This window comes from Centruroides vittatus, unplaced genomic scaffold (genome assembly GCF_030686945.1).
Source record: "Centruroides vittatus isolate TY-2023 unplaced genomic scaffold, ASM3068694v2 contig_199, whole genome shotgun sequence".
NCBI lineage: Eukaryota > Metazoa > Arthropoda > Arachnida > Scorpiones > Buthidae > Centruroides > Centruroides vittatus.
This window is the reverse complement of record NW_027121224.1, coordinates 1,289,845-1,301,132: the sequence shown is the minus strand read 5'-3', so window position 1 is coordinate 1,301,132 and position 11,288 is coordinate 1,289,845. Positions and strand designations below refer to the sequence as shown.

At 30.1% G+C, this 11,288-nt stretch overlaps 1 protein-coding gene across 1 annotated transcript in view; it reads left to right on the top strand.

Annotated features, from left to right (window-relative positions):
* The first annotated feature begins 3,767 nt into the window (after positions 1-3,767).
* The window catches only part of LOC136970479 (platelet-activating factor acetylhydrolase-like), a 32,040-nt gene continuing 24,519 nt past the window's right edge, over positions 3,768-11,288 (top strand). The window contains 1 exon segment of the mRNA XM_067264926.1: positions 3,768-3,973. Coding sequence (XP_067121027.1) covers positions 3,827-3,973 — 147 coding nt within the window. The 5' untranslated portion in view covers positions 3,768-3,826.

Sequence of the window (11,288 nt, the reverse complement as noted above, 5' to 3'; positions counted from 1 at the left end):
GCTTCCATTCCACCACTGATATTCGAATATACAATAGCAATCTTATCGTTTTTTTCACATGTAGTATAGAAATTTGTAATAAGATACATAATGCAGTTATAATAAAATATTGATTTTAATTAATTCAAAATACGTTAAAATATGAAAATTTATATTTTAGAAACTACAAGGGAAGGTCATTGGAAGCGGTGGAAGCGCCGCTTCCACCGCTTCCAATGACGGCACGCTATTGGGAATCACTAAAGTTCCAAGTAAATACCAGCAATAGCTATGCTGTAACTAGAATTTTATATGCCCTGTACTAGATTATATTTTGAACTCCCTTTTTAAGAAAAAAATTTAAAAATACGATAGAAATGGGTTGTTAATTTTTAACTTTAATATAAGAAAAAAGTTACTAATCGGTTCCATAGCAGCCAAATTTAAAATTTGAAAATGAAATTATAATACTAATCATTTTTACTTTCTTGGCTGTTACATATAACAGATGGAAAGTATGGCGATCAGTCAAAAAATGACTCTCCCAAGAATTTTACATTTTAGGACACTTGAAACGTCGAGAAATGCAAAAAATTCGGGGGTAATTTCTGTGTTTATGGATGCTAGTATGTGGCACGATTTTGCCGGGAAAGTTGAGCAACTCGTTGCTGGTTTATTTAATACTCCATTTCAGAGCTTCCTTTCGTCTTGGGCCATGTGCCTGTACTTACATCCGTTGCACCTGCCTAGTTACGTTACTGAGTAATGGTACCTAAGAACATTTGAGAATAAGTTAGAAAATATAGCTTTTATATCTCTGACACAATCTATTGTATATTTAACAAGATTTATCTTTATCGGCTACTAAGCAGTATAAAATACGATTTAAGATTAATTTAAACATGTATAAAAACCAATAGTTACCGTGTTACAATAGAATACGAAATGAAAATATTTGGATTAAAAATTCTAGTTTTAGGAGATAAAAAAATACATACATATTAGAAAATAAGGAAATACAATTTTGTCATAATATTATGAAATGCTTAACAAGTTAAAACTGAATAATTCTTTGTCTAAAATAGTTTAAAAATCTGTTTTTTGATAAAGAATTCAGGTTCGGCTTCCCGGGTTTTCTAATAGTATGGCATATATCCCCACTCACTCTTTGTACTCCCATCTATCTTTATATCATTGTAGCCACATGATTGCAACATATTCTGCGTACGATGGTCTTGGGAAAGTGATGGGCTTGCGCCCGTACATTGAAGCACGTGTCCCCCTTTGCCGTCGGTTGCCCTTTTCTTAAACCCTGTGGAAGCTCTAAGGTTTCAACTTATCTTTAAATCAGTTACTCATTTTTATCACAGAAAACTTTTTACCGATGGCAAAATTAAAATAAAAACATTTGGTATTAACCGAAAATTTGTTCTAGTGGGTCGTGATTGTTCGGTCGAGACCGAGGTAGGATTGTATTTAATTAGTGAGATTTTGATAATACGCAGCAACATCGATTAATCCCTCGATGCGATCGGTTGATCCCTCTCCCATTATATAAAATATACTATACCTGTATATATATATAGTATATTTTATATAATGTGCATACAATGCCCTTTTTTTTGTAAGTCTTTCCGCCCAGTGGGCACTAAGAGGGCCTTTTATAGCAAGCCCATTATGGGTTCGGCCAGGCCCACAATGGGGCGGCCGGGTGGTGAGGGACGGGGACCGACATATCCGGACGGACCACCCCCCGAAAAATTCCTGGGGATTTTTCGACCCGTCCGGATTCGATCCCGGGTCCCCCAGGGCGGCAAGCTGCTAACCTTGACCGCTCGGCCATCTGGCCGCTTTACAATGCCCTTTATAGCTTGTGTCCCCCTTTTCATAGTCTGTGACGCCGCTGACTTGGGATGTTATCAGTAACTGGAAAGGCAAGTTTTACATAATATTTTTAATTAATAAAAAATTTCTTAAAAGGGTATTGAGATAAAAGGACATAATTTTCAATTCGGTACAGTAGAGTCGACAAACTCGACTTAATGTGGATTGAGAAGGTGACGAGTTGTTGAAAATGACGAGTTTTACCGAATAGCGGAAATAATCGGAAATGACGGAATTTTCGTATTATTTTGTAGTATATTATATGTGTAAATTCCTATACACTCAAACTTGTTTTTGTGCGGTCTTTTTTTTTGCGATTTTTTACACGTGCAATTATTTTTGTGCAGTATACTAATTTGATTGAAATTCATATACCGCACACAAAAAATCACACAAAACAAATCGCACAAATAAAAAATCGCACAAAAATAGACCGCATAAAAACAGGTTTGAGTGTACGTATTAAGTACTGTACGTGCCAATAGAGATTATTAAATTTTAAAAAGTATTGACTATTCGGTAGCTACATTCGAATCCCGCATTTTACAGTTGTAACGCACCGAGTAAAAAAAAAAACGTGGTTACACAATGTTAGTACCAGGCCTGGACTTTATGAAAACTAAAGAAATAATAATAATCCAAAAAAACACATAAATAAAAATTCACAATAAAGTATTAATAAATACTTTATTGTGATACTTTACTTAAATTGAACAATAATGAAATAAATAACAAATGATAAACTATAACAAGAGTTAAATTATTTTTCAAATATTCAAAAAGGCAAGTAACAAAGTAAACAATTAAAGTCTTTTTTCATATAGAATTCAATCCCAAAAAATAATACTTTACGTTTTTCACGCTGATCGCTTATCAAAGAACGCCGGATAATTCGCTTTTACGACCTTTACGACGGTGCTGCCAGTAGCTATCCCATCGGCTGTATTGGACAGGCGGTCTTTGTATCGTTGGTCAGTGCAGCTCCGCACTGTCCTAATTTACAACTTTTTGCTTCACGGGAACGGTCACTGATCGAAAAATTAGTATTTCTGCCGTTTTGACTTAGTTTGCACAACTGAGGTTTTAGGAGTATGTCCTTAAAAAAGAAAATCCCCGAAAAGAATATAACTAACCAAAAATGACGCCCAAGATAAAAATAACAATCGGACCTTGACTCTTTACATAGTGGCATCTTGGAAAGAGGGTTATATTCTTTGTTCGAGCGTTGAATTGATACTATTATCAAGTGTTGCCAGTGAAAACGATAACTTATTTAATCTTAGTGTTAAGTTACAGCGGTAAAAATGAGATTGCATGTATTTTTTTTAAACACGACAAGTCTTACGGAATATCGAGAGTCGAGTTTCCGGGACTCTATTGTACTAGTAATATAAAAAGAAAGAAAACAATCGTTGCTAATTTTACGTCTCATTTATTTTTTATTAAAATTTGTCTTCAGAATTTTTCTATTTTTTTTTTTTTTTTTTTTTTTTTTTTTTGTTCCAAATGTTAACTGATAAAGTTTTTCTTCTCGAAAGCGAAAGTACTTTAATTAAAAGTAAATTGATACCGTGAATAATGTGATGTTACTTCTTTTATGGTTAGTCCCTTCAATTATTTTTCAAATTTCCTATTTTCCGAAAACTCTTTTTCATTTTTTCAGAAAGTTTAACTGTAACTCTTTAATTATTCAATTTATTCTATCAATACTAAAATTATTAAAATAAAAATCAAAATAAGACATTAAAAAAAGTTTTATTCAAACACGTGGATATAAATTACGTAGATATAAATAAAAATTACGTACGAATAAACTTTCCCCTTGATATTAATTTAATGTTTCTTACTCTGCGTACCATTGGTTGTTACCGGTTGCTAACTAAAATGACCTTCAGTCAGACTGATATATATTATTTATATTTCAATCGAGGAAATATTCTATACACTGTACTACCGCTTAAAGATGTCCAGCTTAAAGCATGGAGGAAAACGGCACACTCCCCTGCCAAAGGGTCCTTACACTGTTGGATGTATCGATATAATGACAGGATATTCGAACAGGAGCTCTTTTATCCGCTTATATTATCCTTGCGTCGAAATTGGAACTATTGTAAGTAATTTATCTGTTGATTTTTATACTAAAATGTCTTTTAATATTAATTGTTTATAATAATTTATATTTATATATTATATTATATTAATTTTGTTTTATTTACTTATTAACTTTCAATAATAAATTTCGAAACAAATGACCACGAGTCTTTGTACAAGTGTTTATTCGCAGCACTTATTAATTTTTATGTAAGTTAAATTATTTATCATTTAAATTTTATATATTTATAATAAATGAGAATATAATGTTAGCAATTTCCGATGATAAATGAAGCATTATCAAATCTGATATGAACTTTATAACGTTTTCTACACTTAGATATTATTAATATAAATAATAATTTACAAAGAATAGAAGTGCGTTATAATATTTTAGATATATAAATTCGAAAAACAAGACAATGCTATACTATAATAGAGAATTAATTATTTATTCTAAATAGTATATTTGATAATTTAAATCATTTCTTTATGTCAAATACAAAGGCCTACTGATAGATTATTATAAATTTTTCCAGTTTAAAATCATATATAAATTGGCATAACATAATTATTATTATTATTGTCTAGCGGATAATTTTATGTAATTTTCTAGATTATTATTAATGAAAGTAATTTTAAAGTATTTTACTTTATCATTCGTAATTTCGTACGTTCGTTCGTTTACCACATAAATAATTCTACTAAATCGTTTATCTCGATAATGCGAAATTGAGCAATACAAATGGAAGTAAACAATCCTTACATTGTATTAATTTAAGAATAAACGTGGTTATACGTAGCCAATTTTTATGACATAATTTAATTCCTTTATTCTCGTTTAGTTATTTTAATAATTGAGCTGCAATTTGAAAAATTTGTAGACCTAGATTCCCACTGTCTGTTCACCTGACTGTCTTTCCTAATGTCAAGAACGGAATTAAATAGATGAAAAACGTGATAATATATGCAAACCTTAGAGGTAGGAAGTCCCGATATATAAACTTCCGACGCAAACCGGAAGTCACGTCATTTCAATTCAAACATTTTCACCCGAAAGATGTTAGATAGATGACCGGCACGACTCCATTACTAACGGAAAAGTATGATGTACAGGAACAAAACACTACAGTACTAATTTGAGGAAGAGAGCATTGTGAAAAATTGCAGCCCGGCATTGTGACGATGTCACAATAAATAATTGTTCGTTATATTTACCCATTTTGTTTAAGAGTTAAGTTTATAACCTATTAAAAAGATTAAATATATATATTATAAATTATAAAAACGAATCATATTCTGTAATATGAATAAATACAATTTCTTCGGAATTATTGTATTCTCTTCATTTACTTAATCATTTTAATAAAATTAATTAAATACAAGGACACTTTCGTTGTTTAATAAAAGAATGTTTTAATATGTATAAACTTGCAAACGTTTATACATTCGCCGCAATTATGATCAACGTGAGTCTGCAATCTGAGTTCTGGGTGTTTGCGCTAACGGTTTATGACTACAAATACGTTGCTGTCGTGTCACTGTAAACGTTGTAATGTACTGTACAGTAGATGCGTAACCAGGAGTGTCGTCAAAAAATTTCCATGGGATCTACTAAAATGAGTATTTTGTACAACAAATTAAGCATACTGTATTACAAAATAACGTTTCATATCTTCAAGGGAACCGTTAATTGCCTACAACATATCTAACTGCATCATCCTCGAATGCAATGTCGCGAATATATTTACAACTTCGTCAATATCGACATGAAAATTTTAATGACAATAAAGTAGGATCAGTCCTGTAAGGAGACGTTCAGTCACTCATTCTTATCAACATGCTGGCTAACCTTTCGCATTTACATAATGTTGTGGGGATTATTTTAGCAACACAAAAATGTTCGGAAACATCTGGATCGCATGTTTTAACAGATTCGGTCAATGTACACAGTAACTCCTCGTCTGCGTTTTTGCTAATCCAGTTTTATATTGAAATATCTCGCCTTCGAGAAGCTTAAGATTAGGAAGGTCTTTTTCTTCTTTTTCTTGTTATTGTTGGGCTACAGCTACTTAGCTATCTCGTTAGGTATTAACGTGTGCTGGAAGTTGGCCTTGGCATTACTAGTAGTTTTAGATATTTTTGTATTCGTTAAAATATATGGTCAAGGTGTTCAAAAAGATATAAATCGGTTTTAATTTTAGATAATCGTTTATTTTGTTCAGATTATTATTTTTTAATCCATTAGATAGAATTTTTTTCTCGGATGTGGGGAATTTGGAACATTCATCCAGGCGATGTATTATAGTGACTGTGTTGTCTGAACAATGCCTACATTGGTCGATTTTGTTGATTTTATGGGTGTATAGAAAGTAATCTGTTAGTAGTGATTTGTTTCTTGCGCGACTGATAAGGATATTGATGCGGAGATCTATTATATCGGGTATTTTGATACTCAGAGTCTTTGAGCCGGGTAGTTTCTGTTTTTTTTGGATAATTGATCCAGCTGTCATTCATGTACTGTACTTCCTATTGTCTTTTTTTATAAGGATATTGAGATCTTCCTCAATAATGTAGTGAATGTTTTTTTGCAGTTGTGGAACTTGTGTTTTGAGAATTTGTCTGCTTGTTCGTTAATAGTAATGTCTTTGTGTGCCGGTATCCAAATAAGCTTGGTGCATAAGTTGTGCTTGTATCTTTAGAGCGGTGAAAATCGTATATACTGTATTATGGTAGGGGATTATCGTGATGTGCGTAGAAAACCATTAGGACAGATTTCGAGTATGTATAGTACATATTATGGAGTCAGTCATTATGTCGGCGGTATACAGTATCGCCTGAAAGATTGCATATCCCTGGCAGTAAAGATCGTATCCGCGGGATGCAGGGTGTAGTGGACCATGTTTCTATCTAGGTAGATCATTACATGTTAATGAGCCCTCTCAGAGATGCTGCCGCATATTTTTAAAAATTTATTAAAAATTTAATTTTCATCAAATATGCTTGAAATTGTCGTATTAACGCATTTTAACAATAGAATTTAATATATTTTACAACTTATATAAAACTGTAAAAAAAATGTTATTATACGTATATATTGGAAACCTCTGATCTAGGTTTAGGTCACCATTCATCACGTTATTAATAAATAATTTGTTAATAAAAACAAAATTTAACCTTAAAAATATCATATTTTTATCGTTAAACAAGTATTAAATCAATCAGAGTTCAACTTTGTGATATATTATAACTCTACACGGCGGAAAAGGGTATATACAGACCCATTAAATCCCAATGACGATGCATATGGTAACAATGTTGCGTTTTACCGTATATAAAAACTCTATCTGCTTAAAGGACAGCAAACTGAACGGAAAATTGAATATGTATAAATTAGATTAGAATCATTTTGAAAATATTTAAATGAATATATTATATTTATCATTCCACATCTAAGTGTTTTACTGTATAATATTTGCGTAGTTATTAAATTCAACGGAGAAGCCTACATTAAACGTGTGACCTTGCATTTCCGCATATAAAAACTATTTCTTCAATTAAGCTAAGTCTAAGTAAACGAGTATACATTTCATCAGTGGAAACGAATAAAGAGATTTTTTTTTAAAACCCAAACCGTGAATTTTTTCAGAAATAATTTGAGATGGAGAGAATAAATTTTAAATTATATAAATTAAAAATTTGATTAAAAATCGTAGCCCAGCATTGTGACGATGTCACAATAAATAATTGCTCGTTAAAATTGTATTTCTGTAAATGTTGGAATTTTGTAATTTTGTTTCAAGTTTTGTAAACGTCATCTGAAATTATGTTTAGCTGAAACATGTTTCATCTGTGAAAATTTGAGTGATAGATAAATTCCGTTGGCTTGAATTGTTAAAATACAATACGGTATTTTATATATTCGACAGAATTTTTTATTTTAAAGTAGACCGTAGACATTGTGTTATAAAATGCGTAAAAATAAAAATATCGAAATGGTTATTTCGATTAGCATTATTAATTATTTCTCACAATATTTTACACTAAGATTTACCCTTATAAATAAAATTCCGTTTTTTGTATGTTTGCATAGAAATCACACAATTCTTTATTCGTATATTAGTTTGTATTAAACCGAACAATTAAAATTGTTCGGTTTAATACAACAAAAATATTGTCTAGTTTCATAAACTTTTTTTTTCGTTTTAAACAAGTTTTTTTTTTTAAATAACCTTGTAAAAGCAGAAACACAAACTGAAGGTGAGCAAGTGTTCCTGAACAACATGAATTGTAAACATGTTTTCTGACATTGTCACATAAAAAAAATGATTATAAGTTTCGATTTAATATTGGTTCTGTATACAAATTACGCTCCAATAATTTCACATCTGACAAATTTATTATATTATTATAAATATAAATTTTACTCATTTTCAACATTACCTTGGTGGTATTTAAAAGGTATTTTATATCTATGAGTATTAAAAATAGCATTCTAGGTTTATCTACTTAATTTTTAGACAAAATTGCCACCGAAAAGTGACATATATGGCCTATATTCTTTACTTTCGTTTACATTTCAGCAACAATTAAAAATCTTCCTTCAATGAATTTTTGAGAAAGCATTGCTCCTTATGCATCGTGACACCTTCTTTTAATTTCAAGTAAAGAGACCTGTTTTGTAATTAAATTATTTCGAACAATTTTTTTCACCGAAAAAACTTCATTACATCGATAGATTATGTCATTGTAACAAGAATGTTTCACAAGATGCATGTAAATCTCGTAACCTTGAACCTCAGAGGAGCTAATTGACGTCATACGAAACATTTCTCGTTCACTCACTCGTCAGTGAAGAAATTCCAGGTAAAATCGGCCAATAGAAAATAACAAATATGTATTTCTACTAACATGATTTGAAATCCTGTATTTCGATTAATTTTTGTTTTTGTATAAACTTTTCTATACGAAATGTTTTTTAAATACGCTAGCTCCTTATGAATGATATTTTTATTTTATGTTTTTATATTTATTTATTTATTTATTTATATTTTTTTATAATTATAAATTAAAAACTAATCGTTTGGAATGCAATGAAAAGAGAGAAAAGTATCATTACAAATTTTTGACTGGATTTTAATATCTATATTAGGAATTTATTTTCTTAAGTTTTAAACAATGCAGAAATAAATTATTAATATATTTTATCTGACTTTTCCTTATTATGATTTTTTTTTCTTATAAAATGCTTTGAAGGTCGTAATGTTTTTTTTTAGTTTTGAATGCAGAATTTGTTACTACTTTCAAGGATAATAGAAAACATTTAGATTTAAATAGCTTTCAGATTTAAATAGGAAAGTATTTATTTCATAAATCTGACATTTTTTTTTAAATAACTAGAAACAAACAAATTTCATACATTTTAATGTCTATTTTTATTAATTATTGTTGGATTGACCAACGACAGGCTCTTTTTACAAGACATTTAATTTTTCTGGTTTTATGGAATTCGGTAATTAAAAATGAGTGGGTAAGACTTACTAGAAACGACAGTTTATAAAACAAGAAAAAAAAACAATCCAAAGTTTGAGATTAAACTAATATAATAAAACTGATTAATTAATTCATTGACACGATTACAAAATTTTTAAATTTCTTCGTTTGTGTATATTACAGAAATATTATACATAAACGATAAATAAAAGAAATAATATATAAACGAAGAATTTTATCAATGATTCAGTATTACATAGAAAAGAAGGAAAAATCGTGCGGACATCAGACAGGTGTATGAACGTACTGTACCTGTTATAGCGGACATAGTAAGTTGAGAGAAAAATAGACTTAATCCTTTACTTCTCTACATAAATAACTAAAACTAAAGAAGGTAAAAAGCCAGAAAAAGACCAGACTGGATGAATAATAGAAGTATTAAACTGTTTATTTTCTATTATCATTCCACATCTAAGTGTTTTACTGTATAATATTTGCGTAGTTATTAAATTCAACGGAGAAGCCTACATTAAACGTGCGACCTTGGTCGTTTCCGTTGCAAAATACCAATTTTCATTTGCTCATCATTGAAGTCAAACTAGAAATGGTGTGTGAGATTGAAAAAGGTGAACTAGGACCGAAATGTCACGTTCTTAAATGTTATTCCCTCTCTCCCCTCCTCCCTCCCCATATTAAATTTTTATAACTTAAAATATCATTTAAAAAATTGTCTCCTGTGATATTGGAGAAGTTGTGGCCTCACAGTAAATTGAGATTGCGCAGATCGTTATATTTATTTACATTGGCTTATCATTTACTAGTTAGAAAACTTATTTTTTAAAGAGTTCTTTCACCCTCACAAAAAAGTACAAAGTCACAAAATGATAAGAAAAGCAAATAATTATTTAGAGCAAAACATGTAAATATTGATTTTATAATTTATGCGGGTAGTTTATTTTATGAAATAAATAGGCCTACTTAAAATTCTTTAAAAATACGTAACGCTATATTTTTATAAAGAATACGCCTGTTTAATTACAAGACTAGTAATATTACTTTTAAAGTATATAAATACTATATTAATTCGTGAGTATAATATAGTATTAGATGAATTTGAACTTAAATTTAGCATATGCTAAAGCTTATAAAATCAATCGATAATATTCTCCGATTAGCTGTATTTAAAATTATTAAGGAAAGTTTGGATAAGTGTACGAACCTAAAAAGCATTTTCATAATTACTAAAAAAACGCTTTATTAATCTGAAATTTTATAGTACAGATAAAATGTGTCTTATGTCTTTGAAACACTGAAAGACAATTTATGTACACGTTTAGAATAATAATTATACTTAGAACAAATGCAACTTGCATACTCTTGGATGGATAAGAGTACAGCGGGCAAGAGTCCGCATCTCATATTTTGCTAACAATAGACACACATGTAAATACCAATTCTTGTGTAGTAGGAGTATGCATTGTGCCACCATTCCTCACAACTGTCACACTACATCTAGTCTTCATCACCCACACAGACCCTTTTTTTTTGTATATACTATTACCTGAGAAATAAGTTTTATTTCTTGACTCACGCATTCAAAAGTTTTTCATTTTACTTTCCTTTTTCCTTTCATTTTTATGCTTACTGCTTTTTTCCGGAGCATCTTTAACACGTGTAATTAGATGATAAAATTTCAAACGTTTTTGTTTGTTTCTTTCTTTTTGAATCGGCCCGGAGCGGGACTAGGAATTATTAAATTTAATAAGAGCTGCTGTCTAACGATTATCTCGACGCCAAATTACTCAGTATTTAATTATTAATAGTAGCGGTAATATTTAATC